Genomic DNA, 18620 nt, shown 5'->3' with positions numbered 1-18620 from the left:
GATGACTTATTTTCCACAGCCTGCTTGATTTTCTGGGTTTTCTGAGGGGACAGAATACCTTTCATAAGTCCTCACCTCCCCGAGGCAAGGAGATAAGCAAGGAGATAGGACTGAGTTCACTGCAAAAAAGCAAAAACTGCCTGCAATGACCACGGGTAAAGAATCTCTCACCACTCTCTCATCCTGACTTGGTGATGGGAGAGGGAATTCTCTTCGCCGGCACAGGAATGAGGAACGACTCCTGGGCCCAGAAAGTGTACCTGGGACCGACAACAACTACTACAGCAAGCTTGCTGGTGTCTGTCACTGCTAACATTAGCTCCAAGATTTACAAGGACTGCAAGGCAAAGAGGGCTTGCCACATCTTTTTAGTGGAAGAAGCTGAGGCTCAAGGTAAACTGGCCTGTCCAAGGTCACATGGCTAGTTAAGTTGACAGGGCTGGGACCCTACACTTGCATGTATCAGTTTGTTTTTGAAGTCTGTCACAGAATCTCAATGTCCCAAGGAGCCCCACAGACCAGGTTCTTGCTTTGCCAGCAAACAGTGCTCAGTGAAGAGGCCCCAGGGCCCTGGCTGCAAAGCGACAGGCAGAACAGCTGGAGCTCCCCAACCGACCCCAGGCAGTGAGGTGCAAAGTCTCTGGGCTTAATACGAGACACAGCAAGAGCTCAGTAAACTGGCCAACCACACAGAAAGTTGCATACTTTAGAGCCAATGAACATAGGGGCGCAGCACAAACACAACTGGCCCACTGGCACATCTTATACCCTAAAATCAGACAATCCTCAGCCATCCAAGCCAGTGGGATGCAAAGCCTGGTTGTGCAAACTCTGAAATAAAGGGAACTTGATTTGGGGGAGGGAAGCCTGGGACAGGATTGACATCTCAGAGAGTAAGATTGAAGGCGCCTGTAGGTCACTGATACTCACTATCTTCTCCAGGCATTACACTCATCACCCCTAAGTATGTTGAGCCATTATGTCAGGGTGAGGGCAACACTGGACTACATTCCCACCCTCAAAGGTTCGGGGCCAAATGAACACACAGCCTATGTTTTCCTCTGTGAAGAAGATGGAACACAAGTACGAAAGAGTAGGGTCATGAGAACGACCAGAATGAAGATGTCTGGTCCTTGCAGAACTAGGTCATCTGTATTTCAGAACAGTTAACCTCTGGTGGTGCAATGAGGCTAGTCACATCTCCTGAACAAACAACATCTCCAATAACCACCCAAAACAACAGAAAGAGACACAGGGGAAAGGCTGTTGGGATCTGACCAGAGGCCAAAGAAAAGGGACACACAAGGGACGTGGTCCTTACCCAGCCGCCGTTCTCCTGGATCCAAGGCTCTAGGTGGTCATTCAGGTAAGTGGCCATCCAAGTTGCGATCCGACTCACCAATACCTGCATCTCCTTGTCTACGCTTTCCACGCACAGTGCCCCACCGAAGGAGAAAAAGGCCACAATGCGACCCCAGTTCACCCCATCCCGGAAGAGTTCGTTCACTACCTGCTCAAAGCTCTGATACGCTGTCCCTGGGGTGATGTGAAGCTGGGATGTCAGGTCACTGAATGCCCGCCGGTACCTCAGTTCAAACTCATCGCCAGCCTCCCTCAGCGCTTGCTTCACCGCTGCCATGGGGATCACCTCCCGGGCATCCAAGCTGCTGCTGTGGCCAGTGGCTCCATTCACCGCAGGGCTGTCCGCCAGGTGCCAGGATGGGTTGCCATTGATGGCACTGGGGGTTTCCATGTCTGATTCAGTCCCTTCTGGGGCCTCAGTTCTGTTCTCTTCCACATCACTAAACTGACTCCAGCTGTATCCTTTCTGGGAAAGCTTGTAGGAGAGAAAGTCAACCACCAGCTCCCGGTTGCTCTGAGACATTTTTATAATAGGGATGGGCTCCACCAGTCCATTGTCCAAAACACCTGCTTACTCACTGAGTCTGGTCTCTGCTTAGTGGTTCTCTTCTGAGATCCAAAGCCAAGATAAGATTCTGAAGGGAGAGAAAAAGCTTCAGGAAAAAAAAATTAATATGCATGCCATTTACCCTACAACATCCCACTCCCCCTCCAAGCACCTACACTGGGTTCTTTGTGGCTCTTATGAAGGTCTGGGTCTAGCTTCCAAGCGACTTCAATGAAGTCAAATTGAAAGCACCAGTGGGCTCTGAATCATCACACCGGCCTTTTTTTTTTTTCCTCAGCCACCCCCTTTTCTCCGAAATGTCTTCCTCAGAAAGTCACCCCCATGGGCAGTCTGCCCCCTACCCCCACCCCCGCATCACCTACATTCAAATCCGTCTCGGGCGACGGCAGGCAGGTGCAGCCCCCGGAAGATCTTTTGTATCATAGGTCGGGAGAGGAGGTGGCAAAGGGGATGCCGGTAACTCAACTGGCCTCGCGGCGGCTGGCAAAAAATGCAGCTCCGGCTGGAGAGATCATGCGACCCGGAGGACTGCGAGCTCAGAAGGCGACACAGGAATTACGAAGCTCAAGAACCGGCCCCTTCGCTTGCTTCCTCCTCCATCGCCCAGATCGAGGGCGGCCGCTCAGCAGCCGTGGCCTCCTGCCACCCGCGAGCCCAGCCCCCTCGCTCTTGCACGCCCCTTGGCTCTCCGCCTCCTACTGGGAGCCAGGAGAACTCTCTCGGAGGTGGCTGGTGTGAGGTTTAGTTTTTTGTTTTCTCTCCTATTTAAGTACCAGCCCAGGGTGAGGCTTCCGAAGAAACCCTGAAGGGACTTCTCAATGGGGCTCAAGGTTTCGATGAGGGACGGAGAAAGGGGAACACTGCCTCGGATCTGCGGTCTGACTTTGGAAAGGCCATCCACGGGCCTTTCTGGGAGACTGAAAGCCGGGGACCCCCGCGAAACGCCAATGGTTTTCTTTGAATTCCCCAAAGGCCCTGGACGTGGCGGTGGCGGTGGGGGACTGCCAGGTCCTCCATTCCCCGCACGGACACAATGGCCGCCGGCGCCCAGCACAAAGAGCCCGCGAGGGTGAGGCGCCGGGCCTCTCCTCGGGTCAGAGAGAGGGTCGAGGCCTGCTCGAGCCGCCCCCCGCCCCACAGCTGGGACCACGTTTTCCTGGGGACAGGCCCAAGGCGGCTTGCTGACGCCCCCGGGAGGGCTTGGGGGCTGGGGGCTGCACCTCTCCCGAGGCGGGGGTGGTGGGCTGCGGCCTCGCGGCTTCCTCCGCGCGCTAAGCCCGGTACCCACCCGGCCACCGCCCCGTTGCTAGGCAACCGCTCTCCCTCAGGGGCGCCCCCTAGACCTTTCTGGGAGGCGGGGTCTCACCCCCGGCGGACCGCCCCAGCGTAGCCAATCAGCGAGCCCAGGTAGCACGGAAGCAGGACGGCGAGGGCTCCCATTGGGCGCAGCGCCCGCCACGCACAAGGGAGTCGGCGCTCTCACCTGCGAGCCCCGCGAGCCGTGGGGGGGCCACATACCCCCTTCATCGGCCAGGTTGTTTCCGGACGCGAGCGCTCTTCACTGCAAAGTTCCGCGCCGCGGACCCGGGCCGGCCTACCTGGCTGACGGCTCGCGCTGTCTCTTCCGAACGAGCCGGCCTCAGTTTCCCCTGAAGACACCGGGGGAACTTGCAAGCTCAGTCACTTCCGGTGCTGCGGCAGCGCGCGCGAGCCCGAGACGCAAAGGGAGTGCGCGCCTTGAGGACTGGCGTCAAGAACTGGGAGAGAGCGCCCCCTTGCGGTAGAGCTGGGGAATACGAAGACACAAGAAAGAAAAAAATCAAAGTTTACATTCACATTTCCATTCATTCATTCATTTAGTCAGCTTCTTCCACCCGTCAGTTTATATATCGAAAAAGCATCGCGTTGTGGCTAAGAACCTTGTGTCTTGGATTCTAGATTTGCTGGTTGGGCAAGTTACTCAGCTGTGCGTGCCTCAATTATCCATAACTGCAGATAAGTAAAACCCACCCTGCCTCATGGAGTTATTGTGATTAAAAGAGTTGTTATTTGTGAAGTCCATAGCCTATGCTGCATAAATTCACTCAGCAAATGTTTATTGTTTGGGTTGCTGAAGATAGAATGAGGAACAAGACAAGACATGGCCCGTGCTTTCAGAGAGACTTAAACCCTTGAGATGGAGAGAGACAGTAAACAGCTAAGAAGACAAAGAAGGTAATTTCAAATAGTGACTAGTGCTCTGAAGAAAACAAATCAGGTATTGTCATAAAGAGGGTGAAGGAGGGGGCTTCCTAGGTGGCGCAGTGGTTAAGAATCCGCCTGCCAGTGCAGGGGACACAGGTTCGGTCCCTGCTCCAGGAAGATCCCACATGCCACGGAGCAACTAAGCCCGTGTGCCAGAAAAACAAAACAAACAAACAAAAAAAAAAAACAAGAGAGTGAAGGAAGAGGTGCTCCTTTAAAGTGGGTGGTCAGAGATGTAAGTCTTGCCCTTCCTGCCCAGTGAGGAAGAGAGGCAATTTTTGAACTGTTTTTTTCAATTGTTTCAATTGTTTGTGTAGGGTACCAGAGATGGCCTCTTTTAAGAGATAACATAGAACCCAAGACCTGAAGTGTAAGAAGATGCCAATCCATCGGAAGAGTTTAGAGAACATCAGCCTTGGCAGAGGGAGTGGCTTGTGAAAGTGTCCTGAGGCAGGAAGATCTTGTCTGTCTCAGAAACTGAAGGAGAAGCAGTGTGACTGAGGGAGGGCAAATGTGGTGTGAGAGGAAGTTGAACAGTTGACCGTGAAAGTGAGTTGGACTTGATTCTAAACATTGAAAGGTGTTTTATTTTGTGGCAATTTAATTGATTAAAAATAAGACATTAAAAATGTACCAAAAAGCATAGAATTAGAAAGTCCTCTTCCCACCCCTGCTTTCCAATCCCTGGTTCCCCTCACAGAGGTCATCACTCTTAAGCCCTTTCCTCTGTAGTCTTTCAGAGATGGTCACTATATTCACAAGCAAATTTATATGTATAAATATTTTACACAACCAGTCACTTGCTATAAACGCTTCTACTTATTGCTTTTTTTTTTTTTTTGCTGAGCTCTGTTTTCAGTCTGCCTTAATTTCTTAAATTAACGCACGACTTTATAAAGATATGCCATAATTTACTTGCCCAGTCCCCTATTTGGAAACATTTAGGTAGTTTCCAGTCCTATCTTATTATAAATAAAGCTATAACTTGTCCATTCATTATTTTGCATATGTGGGTCATCTGTTAAGTAAATTCCCTGAAGTGGAATTACCGGTAACTGAGTATATGAATTTGTTTCTGTTTTGTTTTAATGGATATTGGCAATGTGCTCTACATAGCAACTGTACCAGTTTGTCCTACCATCAGTAAAGTATGAGACTGCCTATTTCCTCACATCCTGAGCTACACAGTGTGTTATCAAACCTTTTTATCCTCACCAGATAGATAAAAACTGAGAGGCACTTTTATTTTTCATTTCTTTTTACTGAGTGAAGTTGAACAATTTTTCATATTTGTGAGTCTTTCTTGGTGGGGGGAGGTTTTGTTCTGATGAATTTTCTGTTCATTTCATTTGCCCTTTTTTCAGTTGGTCTTTTTGTTAAACTTTTTTTCTCATTGATTTGTAAAATGTTTATCCTTTTTTTATACATATAAGTTGTAAATAGTTTTCCAGCTTATTACTGATTACCATGGAAAAACTTTTATTTTCTATGTATTTTAACGTATGAATCTTTTCCTTTGTGGTTTCCAGGGTCTATGTCATTCTTATGAAGGCCTTCTCCAGTGTGATATTATAAAAATAATTCTTTGTTTTCTTCTACTTGGTTTTATATTTTATTTATTTATTTATTTATTTATTTATTTATTTTTATTTATTTATTCAGCCTGCACTGGGTCTTAGTTGCAGCATGCAAGCTCTTTGTTGTGGCATGTGGGCTCTTCAGTTGCAGCAGGCAGGCTCCTAGTTGAAGCAGGCAGGCTTCTAGTTGCGGCACCCAGACTCATTGTGGTATGCAGGCTTCTTAGTTAAGACATGAAGGATCTAGTTCCCCAAGCAGGAATGGAACCCAGGCCCCCTGCAGTGCGAGCACAGAATCTTACCCACTGGACCACCAGGGAAGTCCCCTTGGTTTCATATTTTACATTTTAATGTTTGTTCCATCATAAATTCCCTTCAGTGTAAGGTGGGAGGTGGGAATCCATAAATTTTTTTTCAAATAACTACCCAGTTATCCCAATATCATCATCTTTTCCCAACTCACTTGAAATGTCTCCATTACCATAATCTATATTCCCAAGTGTATTTGTCTCAGTTTCTGAACTTTTTATTATGTTCCGTGGAAAGGTTTTAAACTGGTGCAGGGCATGATCTGATTTCCATTTTTAAAACCTGTGATGTTACAATCATTTCATTGTGGACATTTTGATTATGGAAGTCTATGATGTGCTTTGGGAGACCAGCAGAGGGCAGAGGAGATGAGGGGTATTTTAGGTGGAAGGCGCTGCCTGAGCAAAGGTATGGAGAGTTAACAGGAGAGTCCACATGTGTCTGAGAAATAAATTGGGATGTCTGAGAGGGAATGGTGACAAAGGAGACTGAATGTAAACATGTATCTGTGTGTGCAAGATACTAAATAGGCACTGGAGGAGCCATCCAGGCTTTTTGAACAGAAAGGGCATGGAGAGATTTATAGTTGGGGGAGATAGATAGAGCCTTTGGGGAAGGGAACTTTGCAATGTTTATCAAAAGCCTTAAAAAAAATGGCTCTGGAAAGATCATTGAAAACTAATCTTTGATTGGAATTGAATTTAAGAGAAGAAGTGAAATGCAACCAGAGTTTATCCACAGAGATGTTTATACAGGGTTATTTATAACACAGGGAAGAAAAATTAAAACTGAGAATTCAGTAAATAGGGTGATGCTTTAAATGGGTTAAATTCACACATATTTAATGATGGGGGAAGATACCCAAAACATAACACTTTGTGAACAAAAAAGATTACAAACCTATACTGAGAATTATTCTAATTTATTAAAAAATGTACATTACATGCAACATATAGTAGAAAGAATTATGCCGGGATGCAAAAACGTAGTTATTGCTACATGGTCAAATTATGGATGATTTTATTTTATTTTTTATACTTTCTGTATTATCTAAACATGACTATATTTTTTTTAAATTGGAAAACTGTTTAAAAAACATGTTTTCTGAGATTTAGATGATGAGGAGATGCTTATGGTATAATGTTAAGTGAAAATAAAAGTATACAAAATTTAGATGTGTGACATGATCTCAACTCTAAATACCATGCATAGGAAAAAAGCCTGGGTAATCGATATGATAAACACAAAAGAAAAATGGAGAAAGCCCTTGTGCAGATGCTAAAGAGGAACAGAAATAGAGTGATCAATAAACCAGAGATTGAGGTAGATGCTCAACTTCACTAGATAGCAGGGAAAATACAGATTAAAACCTCAGTGAGATACCATTTCACACCCACCAGATTGGCAAAAATGAGAAAAATCTGCCCTTTTTTTGTCAATGGTTGTTCAAGTTAGCTGTGATTTTGGTGTTTTTGTGAGAGGAGGTGAGCTCAAGTCCTTCTACTCTGCCATCTTGTCTCCTCCCTCCATACTGTTTTAATGATGTTCTTAACTTTGATAAATATCTCGCCTTTTACTGGCTTCTAGAGCTCCTTTCAATCAACCCTCAGAAAGCAAACCATCAACCCGATCCTTCAGTTCCTGACTGCGGCGCTGCAGGGACTGGAGGGGATGGTGCTGCCACCTCCGCCAGCATCTCCCTCACCTCAGCCAAGAAAATCTGATAAAACCAAGTATGATTCAAGAATATGGAATAACTTTGGAAAAAATTTTATTGTTACCAAGTAGAACTGATGCCTACAACCTATGACCCAGCAATTCTACTTTTTGATATACCCTCTAAAATAACTTAATGCATGTGTGAGATGCAGGTATAAGGATGTTTATAGCAGTACTACTTGTTATAGCAAAGATATGGAAACTACCCAAGTGTTCATTATAGCAAATGATTAACTAAATAGTAGTATGTCTATACATAGTAATATGACACAGTGAAAAAAATAAGTGGATTTAGCTACACACAGCAGGAAAGAATCTTAGAAACACATTGCATGAAAAACATTGCAAAAGAATAATGCAAAATGATTCCATTTATATGTAGTTTGAAAATAGGCAAAATTAACGAACATACTGTGTAGGGTTTGTGGTAGCCAGCCACCTCCAAGAAGGCCCCCAAAGATCTCTGCCTCCAGGTCCCCTCCCACAATGTACCATAGTTGTTCTGTGTGAGAGGTCCATGTGTGCTGAGGAACTAGATCTTCCTGCCCCACCAAACCTTCAGATGACTCAGCCAACAGTTGACTACAAACCTTTTTTGAGACCCTGAGCCAGAACCACTCTCAGGCTGAATTCCTGACCCTTAGAAACTGTATGAGATAATATTGTTTGTCATTTTAAGCTAAGTTTGGGGGTAATCTGTTCTGCAGCTAAATAAATAGATAATAAGAGATGTGTAAGGGAATAATCAAAACAAAATTCAAGATAGCCATTGCACCTTCACAGGGGAGGGTATAGGATGAACCAGGGAAGACAATAAAATTGGGAGCTCGAAAGAGAATAGAAATGTTCTTCTTCTTAAGTTGAATTGTATGTATGTATACAGAATGTGTTGCCTTACTATTCTTTATACCTTTCATTCATTTTACATATACATACATTTATATTTGTATCTACTCAATATCTAATAAAATCAGTTTTAAAAAGACTAGAAGGGGGACTTTCCTGGTGGCGCAGTGATTAAGACTCCATGCTCCCTCGCCTAGAGCTTGTGCTCCGCAACAAGAGAAGCCACCGCAATAAGAAGCCTGTGCACTGCAATGAAGAGTAGCCCCCACTCCGCAACCGGAGAAAGCCGTGTGCAGCAACGAAGACCCAAGGCAGCCAATAAATAAAAAATAAATAAGCAAATAAATATTAAAAAAAAAAAAAAAGACTCCATGCTCCCAATGCAGGGGGCCCGGGTTTGATCCCTGGACTGGGAACTAGATCCCACATGCATGCCACAACTAAGAGTGTGAATACCACAACTAAGGAGCATGCCTTCTACAACTAAGACCCAGAACAACCGAAAAAAAAAAAAAAAAAAGACTAGAGGGAAATACACTTAAGTGCTAATAGTGAAGAAGTTGCCTCTAAAGGCTAGGTTATAGTTAATTTTTGGTTCTTTATTATTTCCTATATTTTCCAAATATTACAAGCAAGAAGGCAATACTTTTGAAATGAAAAAATTTTATTTAAAAAATTTTTTTATTTTAAAAAATATTTATTTTTTAATTTGTTCATTTAGTTATTCATTTATTTTGGCCACACCAGGTCTTAGTTGCAGTACTCGGGATCTTCATTGTGGCAAGCAGGATCCTTAATTGCGGCATGCAGGATCTAGTTCTTCCACCAGTGATCGAACCTGGGCCCCCTGCATTGGGAGCAGGGAGTCTTACCCACTGAACCACCAGGGAAGTTCCCCTAAATTTTTAAATATATAAACGCACATATATAAAATACAAAAATGCATGTGTGTGTACAGATATAAATATATGAGGGTTTGTATTTGCATTAAAAGCCTTTGAAAGATTCACACTCGTCTTTTAACACAAATTTTTAAACAGGAGTGGAATTGACAATGAGGTAGTGTGGGAGGCACAGGGCGTTTTCATTTTTTACTTCATATATATTTATAAACTCAGATCTGGCTGCGAATCTTAACTCTGCTGTGTGACTTTGAGTCATGTCGCCTCTTTTGAGCCTCAACTTTTTTCATCTGGAAATTGGAAATAATAGCACCTACCTGGTCAGGGTGTTGCAATGATTAAATAAAGTAATAAGCGTACAGCACCTAACCTATACTCTCATTCTGTCATAAGCATGTATACTCTTTGTAATTTAAAAACTTTTTTAACAGAAAAAGTCTCCAATATATGACCTAGGCCAGAGCCCACTGCAAATGCAGAGGATGGAATTTCAAGTGATTCCCCTCTTCCAATTCCTAGAAGAAGACAAAGGCACCACTTGAGCTTGGCTACTACTGCTCTTACATGAGCTTGTTGAAAAAAAATCCCTGCATCAGTAATCCCTCTCTATCTCCTCATCCCCCAGTCCCTGGCAACCACTAATCCCCTTTCTGTGGCTATGGATTTGCCTATCCTGGAAATTTCATATGAATGGAATCACACAATATTTGTCCTTTTGAGTCTAGCTTCTTTCACTTAGTGTACTATTTCAGGTTCATCTATGTTGTATGTATCAATATTTCATTCCTTTTATTAAAGAATACTATTCCATTGTATGGATTTACCATATTTTATTTATGCATTCATCAGTTGATGCGCAGTTGGGTTGTTTCCTGTATTTCATTGCTTTCAATTACTGTGTGCTAAGGTCTCTGTAATCCTTCCTCCAAAATGGATTCCACATCAGCAGGAAGGAAGAGGCCAGGACACCCATAGATATCCCTGTGTTTGGTTGGATGGGAACTGCAGAAGACAGATCCTTTTTTTTTTTAACAAATTTATTTATTTATTTATTTATTTATTTATTTATTTTATTGGCGGTGTTGGGTCTTTGTTGCTGCATACGGGCTTTCTCTAGTTGTGGCAAGCGGGGGCTACTCTTCATCGTGGTGCGCGGGCTTCTCATTGCGGTGGCCTCTCTTGTTGCAGAGCATGGGCCCTAGGCACGTGGGCTTCAGTAGTTGTAGCACATGGGCTCAATAGTTGTGGCTCATGGGCTCTAGAGCGCAGCCTCAATAGTTGTGGTGCATGGGCTTAGTTGCTCTGCGGCATGTGGTATCTTTCTGGGGCAGGGATCAAACCCGTGTCCCCTGCATTGGCAGGTGGATTCTTACCCACTGCACCACCTAGGAAGTCCCAGAAGACAGATCCTTTTGATGACTGTCACCAGTGGCTCACACTTGAAGCCTTCTCCAGGGAGTGTCTTGGGTGATCACTGCTACCTCACCTGAAAGTGTCTGAGGGTTATGTCTCTACCCAGAGCCAATGACTAGCTGTTGTCTATTCTCCATGAAGTAGGAGGCCTCCACTGAGCTGGAAGGCAGGTCTGGATTTCTGGCCTGGTGACCACTGGTTGGTTGGTGGAGAGAGTGACAGCCAGGGAGTGAAGAAGATTTGGAAGGGGCAGGAGTAGAATTTGGGTCTTTCCCTCTCACTTTTTAAATATAGAGCTTGGTTCCCCTCCTCTCTCCTTTGCAGACTTCTCTTTTTTTTTTTTCAAGATGCATGTAGAGAATAGTACTGAAATAAGATATAATTTCACAATAGCAAATATGGAAACACATTGAAGGCATTGGGTCTTTCTCCTGCTGCTTCTGGAGACTCTCCCCTTCTATTATAAAAAATAGAGCACACAAATAATACATGGATATATTCTTTTAAAAAAATTAAAGATAAAGCTCCAATTATCTAACCTTTCTGTCCATGAGTCCTGTTTAGCTCCTCCCCTCTGAAATTCCCACTCTTGTCAGGTTGTTGTGAATTCTTTCCTACCTTCCTCTCTATACACACATCTGTGTTTAGGAGAGGCAATATAGGGCGATGGTTAAGGGTGTGGCCTCTAGAGCTGGCCTCCTTGGGTCTAAATCTTGGCTCTGTCACCTACCAACTAAGTGAACTTGGAGAAGTTGTCTAACCTCTCTGAGTCTCAATTTCCTCAATCTTTAAAATGGAAATATAACATTACCTGCCTCACACGATTATTGTTAGGATGAAATGAGTTAATATGTGCAAAGTACTTCAAATAGTGCCTGGCATATGGTAAGTGCCATGTAAGTGCTAGCTGTTATTACTTAACCACACCCATGGGAAAAGTGGTACACTATTTTGCATATTTTTTATTTTTTTATTTTAAAAATATTTTTTAAAGATTTTTTTTTTTGATCTGGACCATTTTTTAAAAGTCTTTATTGAATTTGTTACAATATTACTTTTGCTTCATGTTTTGGTTTTTTGGCCTTGAGGCATGTGGGATCTTAGCTCCCTGACCAGGGATTAAACCCGCATTCCCTGCATTGGAAGGCGAAGTCCCAACCTCTGGACTGCCAGGGAAGTCCCTGCATATTTTTTAAAAACATAATGACCAGGGGCTTCCTAGGTGGCCCAGTGGTTAAGAATCCGCCTGCCAATGCAGGGTACACGGGTTCGATCCCTGCTCCAGGAGGATCCCACATGCCGCAGAGCAACTAAGCCCGTGCGTCACAACTATTGAGTCTGCACTTTAGAGCCCGTGAGCCACAACAACTGAGCCCATGTGCTGCAACTACTGAAGCCCACGCGCCTAGAGCCCGTGCTCCACAACAGGAGAAGCCATGGCAATGAGCAGCCCATGCACCACAACAAAGAGTAGCCCCCACTCACCACAACAAAAGAAAGCCCACGCACAGCAAAAAAAGACCCAACACAGCCAATAAAATAAATTAATTAATTAATAAAAAGACAAAAAAAAGCATAATGATCAACTATACTTCAATAAAAAAATAAAGTTCTTAAAGTTCAGAGAAAAAAAACCCATAATGTTTTCAAAATGAAAAAAAACAACACAATCAGCACTTTGTGTTTTAGCTCAAGAATGTGTCTCAAAGATACCTCCCTATCAGTCCAGATCTAGCAAACTCTGAACTGATGCTTAGTATTCCATCCTAAAGACAGTGTATTGAAATATCCACCCCACCCCCATAATGGAATGTTAGGTGGTTTCCAATTTCTCACAACTACAATGCAATAGCCTACGAATTGATTTCGCTATTTCCACTCTTGTCCCCCTTCCCCTTGTTTTCAGCACAGCAGCCAGAGTTATACCATTAAAAGCAGAGAGTAAATCAATGCTCAAAACCCTCCCAGGGCTCCCATTTCATTCAGAGTAAAAATCAGTTTCCTTACTAAGGCCCAGTGGTCTGCATCCTGTCCCAGAATATCTCTGGCCTCATCTCCTGATACTCTCCTTCTTGTCCATTTGATCCAGCCACCCTGACTTCCTAGCTATTTCTAAAACACGCCTCTCTGCCCCTGCTTTTGCACTTGCTGTTCCCTCTGCCTGGAACATTCTTCCTTCAGATATCTACATGGCTTACTCCTTCACCTTCTTCAGGTCTTCGTCCCAAATGTCCCTGAACTACTCTATTTATAATTGCAAACCACTTTCACGTGGATAAGGCCAAAAGAATAATGACAAGGTGTGGGCAGAGTCGACCAGCTGTGTCTGTGCTTCCTTCCAGGTCTAAAATTCTGCTTTGGTGATTTCAGACTTTGAAATCTCCCATTCATAAATAATGGGAGCTTGAGATCCAGCCTACAATATAATGGATGCAGAAGGAATGACCAGAGAGGAATCTTTTGGGCCAGGCTCGCCTCTTGTTAATTTGGAAGGACTTGGGAAGTTCTTGCATACATCCTGGCCTCCTGGCATTGCCTCACACACTCACGCGCTCACTCACTAAGCACTTTCTGTCTAGCAGGCCCTGGACAAAACACAGCTTTGATACCACCTCCCTTCTAACATAAAGCAAGCACTTTTACCTTCACCCCGACCCATGGCCCTGCATGTACCTGGAGGTCTGTAGGTAGCCACAGTCTAGGCAGACCCTGCCCTCTCTCTGTCCCTGTTCAGCCCTCCCTTCCTCCTCTCCTTGTCATCCACCCTTAGGGGCCCAATGAGCAAATGGCTTTGCATTTATCACCTCCTATTACAAGATATCACTTATTTATTTACCTTGTTTAGTGTCTGTCTTCTCCACTAGAATGTCAGCTCCCTGAGGACAGAGATTTTGTCTGTTTTCACTGCTGTATCCCCACATTTTAGCACAGCAACTGGCACATAGTAGGCACTCAGTAAATGCTGCAGTGACTGTGCCTCTGCGTCTCTGTGTGAAAGTTGATAAGTGTGCTCTTGGAACTAAACCTAGAAATAGAAGTCCTAGCTTGCAGGGCACACGTGCTTGACATTTTCAATAGATGTTGCCAAGTTGCACTTTAAAGCAGCTGAACCTATCCATCCTCCCACCTTCTGAGTTACCTTGTAAATCTACGATAGCTTCAAACTTTCAATTCTGGTCAGTTTGATGGGTGAAAAATGGTACCTCTTTGTTTAAATTAAACTTAAAATTTAATTTCAGCAGCACTGCTGAGGCCAAGCAACTTTTCATGTCTTTAATGGCCAGTTTTGTTTCTTCTAAGACTTGCTTGTTTTCCCCATCCCCACCCCCACCCCCACCCCCATTGATCTTTTGTTCTTTTCTTACTGATTCTTAGGAGTTTTTGTTGTTATTTACATTTTAGGCCCTAATACTTTGTTATATGTGTTGGAAATATTTTACCCTTTCAGTTTTGTTTGTTTTTCTTTTGTCAAACAGAATTTTAAAATTTTGGTTTGGTCAGTCTTTTCCTTTATGTCTTTTTTTTGCTGTGCGTGGGCTTTCTTTTTAGTTGTGGTGAGTGGGCTCCTCATTGCCATGGCTTCTCCTGTTGCAGAGCACGGGCTCTAGGCGGTGGGCTTCAGTAGTTGCAGCACATGGGCTCAACAGTTGTGGCTCACAGGCTCTAAAGCACAGGCTCAAATAGTTGTGGTGCACAGGCTTAGTTGTTCTGTGGCATGTGGGATCTTCCTGGAGCAGGGATCGAACCCATGTCCCCTGCATTGGCAGGCAGATTCTCAACCACTGTGCCACCTAGGAAGCCCTCCTTTATGTCTTAATTTCCCCCTTATGTCTTACTTAAAAATTTCCTACACGATGTCATACATATTTTTTTAATTTTAAAAATTTCAACTTTTAAATATCTTTAGGGTTTTAATTCATCTGAAATGTCTTTGTAAATGGTGTTGGATAAAAATCTAACATAATATTTGCCCCAAATGAAAAGCAAATGCCCAAATCCATTATTTGTTTCCATCTGATTTGAAATTCTACTCAGCATTTGCTAAATTCTGATATAGATAGGTCTGTGTCTGGACTCTTAAATTCTTCTATTGATCTTTTGCTGTTCTTAAAAAAAATTTCTATGCCAATACCCTGCTTCAAAAATTGTGGAAAATTTCAAATGCATAAATGTTGTGTATGTATCTATGCATCAGGAACCTGTCACTCAGTTTTAACAATTATCAATTTGTGGCTAATCTTGTTTCATCTCTGCTCCCATCTACTTCCCTTCCTGGCATATTCCAGATTATTTTGAAGCCAATTTTAGAGTCATTTCATCCTCACCATTTCTTTTTTTAAAATTAATTATTTAATTAATTTGTTGGCTGCTTTGGGTCTTTGTTGTTGCGCACGGGCTTTTCCTAGTGGTGCATGGGCTTCTCATTATGGTGGTTTCTCTTGTTGAGGAGCACAGACTCTAGGTGCAAGTAGTTGTGGCATGTGGGCTCAATAGCTGTGGCTCGGGCTGCAGAGCACAGGCTCAGTAGTTGCAGCGTGCAGCAGCTTTGTTGCTCCTAGGCATGTGGGATCTTCCCCTGCCAGGGATCGAACCTGCGTCCCCTGCATTGACAGGCAGATTCTTAACCACTGCGCCACCAGGGAAGCCCTATCCTCACCATTTCTACATGTATCTCTAAAAATAAGGAATATTGAAAAACAAAATAAAAAAAGACCCAACTCTTGCTGTTTTTTTGTTTTTGTTTTTTTCTATTTATTTTCTGAAAAAACCAGATCTTTTGCCCTATAGAGTTTTCTCCTCTGAATTTTGCTGATTGTATCCCCATAGAGTCAATTAATGAACTTTAAAAATTACTATAATTTCATAATATGTTAATATTTATGAGATCTGTTATGGCAATTCCCCCCCCCTTTCTTTAAAGCAAAGAAAGAAAAAAGACTTTAATAAATGTACAGAGGCCAAGTAACTTGTGAAACAATATCGAATAACATATCCACTTCCACTGAGGCTCCAACATGAAATTGGAGCCTCAGTGGAAGAGGAGATGGAAAACTGAACAAAAAACATATTTTAAGAAATAACAGACAAAAGTTTCCTGAATTTGTCAAAACACATCAACCTAGGAATCCTGGAAGCTCCACCAATCTCAAGTAGGGTAAATACAAAGAAAGCCACACTGGGCACATAACTGTCAAACTGCTGAAAATCAAAGATAAAGAGAAAAATCCTGCAACCAGAGGTAAAAAGATACAATAATGCTTGGAAACAATGATAAGAATAATAGCTCATTTCTTATCAGAAAAAATAGAGGCCCAAAACAAGGGCATGATATCTTCAAAGTAATTAATCAACAAGAACGAAATGTCAACCAGAGATCTATATATGGTAAAAAAATATGAATTTTTTGATAGAAATTTTGTGCTACACAAAATGCTAAAAGAGTTTTTTTCAGGTTGAAGAAATAGGACACAACAGAAAGAAATGAAGGGCACTGGAAATGATAACAATTTAGGTGAATGTAAAAAAAACTACCTTTTCCATTTCTTGATTTCTTTAAAAGACAACTGAGAGTTTAGAACAAAACTATCACATTTCCTGTGTGGCCTATAATATACATAGAAGGAAATCTATGACAACAATAACACAAAGGATATTACAGAGGTAAACAAAATTAAAGAATGTGCTGTTCCAAGGTTCTTATATTTCATCCGAAGTGGTACAATATTATTATTATTTTTTAAAACTTATTTATTTATTGGCTGTGTTGGGTCTTCATTGCTGTGCATGGGCTTTCTCAGTTGAAGTGAGTGGGAGCTACTCTTCTTTGCGGTGCATGGGCTTCTCATTCTGGTGGCTTCTCTTATTGGAGCACTGGCTCTAGGCACGTGGGCTTCAGTAGTTGTGGCACACAGGCTCAGTAGTTGTGACTCTTGGGATCTAGAGTGCAGGCTCAGTAGTCGTGGTGCACGTGTTTAGTTGCTCCACGGCATGTGTGATCTTCCCAGACCAGGGCTCAAACCCATGTCCCCTGCATTGGCAGGCAGATTCTTAACCACTGTGCTACCAGGGAAGTCCCCTGAAGTTGTACAATATTATTTCAAAGTAGGTAACAATAAGAAAAGAATAATATTGTAATTACTAGAATAACTATCAAAAGATTAATGAGATATACAACTCAAAAGTCAATAGGAAAATAAGATGGAATACTAAAAGTATTCAATTAATCCAAAGGAAGGAAGACAATAAGAAAGGGACAAAAACAATTAGAAACCATCTGTATCAGTAATTAAAAGAAATGAACATACCATCACTAAGCTCTTCATAATTAAAAAATCTCAGAAAACTAGGAATAGAAGAGAACTTCCTTAATCTCATAAAGGGCATTTACTAAAAACCTACAGCAAATATACCTAATGATAATATATTAAGTGCTTCCCCTCTAGGATTGGGAACTAAGTAAGTGTATCTGTCCTCACTTCTTTTTAACGTTGTACCAGTTGCCCTACTCAGTGCAACAAAGCAAGAATAAAAGGCATGCAATTGGAAAGGCAGAACTAAATTTACCTTTAGATGCAGATGACATCATTGGATTTGTAGAAATCCTAAGAAATCTAAAAAACAACTACTAGAACTAATTAATATTTGGGAGGAAGATTTCAGAATTCAATATTGTTCAATATAAAAAAATCTTGAAAAAGAAAAACAGAGTTGAGGCACTTTCTGCTACCTGATTTTAAAACAATAAAAACTACAGTATTTGTATATTGTAATATTGGTGTAATTAAGACAAGTAGATCATGTGAACAGCATAGATAGTCCAGGAAAAATTGCACACGTATACAATAATTAATTTTTGAAGAAAAGAGCAAAACAATTCAACGGTGAAGGGATGATGCTGGAACAATTTTATAAAGTAGCTGTTTTCAACTACAGGCAATTTTGCCCCCACCCCCAAAACTGGCAATGTCTGCGGAAATTTTTGATTATCACAATGGAGTAGGGGCACTACTGGCATCTAGTGGGTAGAGGTCAGGAGTGCTGCTAAGCATCCTACAGTGAATAGGACAGCCTCCTACACAAAGTATTTTCTGACCCCAAATGTCAGAGAAATCCTGGAATAAAGGTATGAAAAGAAAAATGAGCTTCCATTCCTACCTCAAACTATGTATGAAATAATCTGAAAAGACTCATAAACTTAAATGTGACAGCTAAATTATAAACCACACGGCAATTCCCCGTTATTATTTTTCAAAATTCAGATGCCACTTCTTGTGCTTTTTTTCTTCCATATAAATTCTAGAATCGACTTGGCAAGTTCCATGGCAAAACCTATTAGGATTTTCATTGGAATTCCCTCGAAATTTTAATATGGAGAATTTACATTAGATCCCCCCACCTATTAATAAGGTATATAGCCTTATTTATTTTTATAGTTATTCAACGAAGTTTTACCGTTTTAAAATTTCCCGTAAAGGTCTTAGGTTTATTTTTAAAAACTTTGTAGTCTTTTTTGTTATTATGAACGTTGATCTTTTTGTTCTTATTGTTGCTATTATCTAGTTGGTTATTGATGATACATAGGACCATTCTTCATTCCAATTCCATCTCCTCCACTTAAAATATGTGATTTTAGATAAGTTTACTCAACTTCTGCGAGCCTTTGTTTTCTCTTCTACACGA

At 42.4% G+C, this 18620-nt stretch overlaps 1 protein-coding gene across 5 annotated transcripts in view; it reads right to left on the bottom strand.

Annotated features, from left to right (window-relative positions):
• The window catches only part of BCL2L1 (BCL2 like 1), a 47561-nt gene extending 43926 nt beyond the window's left edge, over positions 1-3635 (bottom strand). The window contains exons 1-2 of one of the 5 annotated variants that reach the window (XM_057702718.1): positions 3414-3635; positions 1322-2015 (exon numbers count right to left, since the gene is read on the bottom strand). In XM_057702718.1, coding sequence (XP_057558701.1) covers positions 1322-1885 — 564 coding nt within the window. In that variant the 5' untranslated portion in view covers positions 1886-2015; positions 3414-3635. Of the gene's footprint in view, positions 1-1321; positions 2016-2292; positions 3219-3413 lie in introns of those variants that run through there. The other 4 variants (XM_057702716.1, XM_057702719.1, XM_057702717.1 and 1 more) reach the window with 4 other exon arrangements.
• Between the last annotated feature and the right edge of the window lie 14985 nt (positions 3636-18620).

Source organism: Hippopotamus amphibius, chromosome 12, assembly GCF_030028045.1.
Source record: "Hippopotamus amphibius kiboko isolate mHipAmp2 chromosome 12, mHipAmp2.hap2, whole genome shotgun sequence".
Classification (NCBI taxonomy): Eukaryota; Metazoa; Chordata; class Mammalia; order Artiodactyla; family Hippopotamidae; genus Hippopotamus; species Hippopotamus amphibius.
Note: the sequence above shows the minus strand (reverse complement) of the source record. Positions and strands in the feature narration are given on the sequence as shown.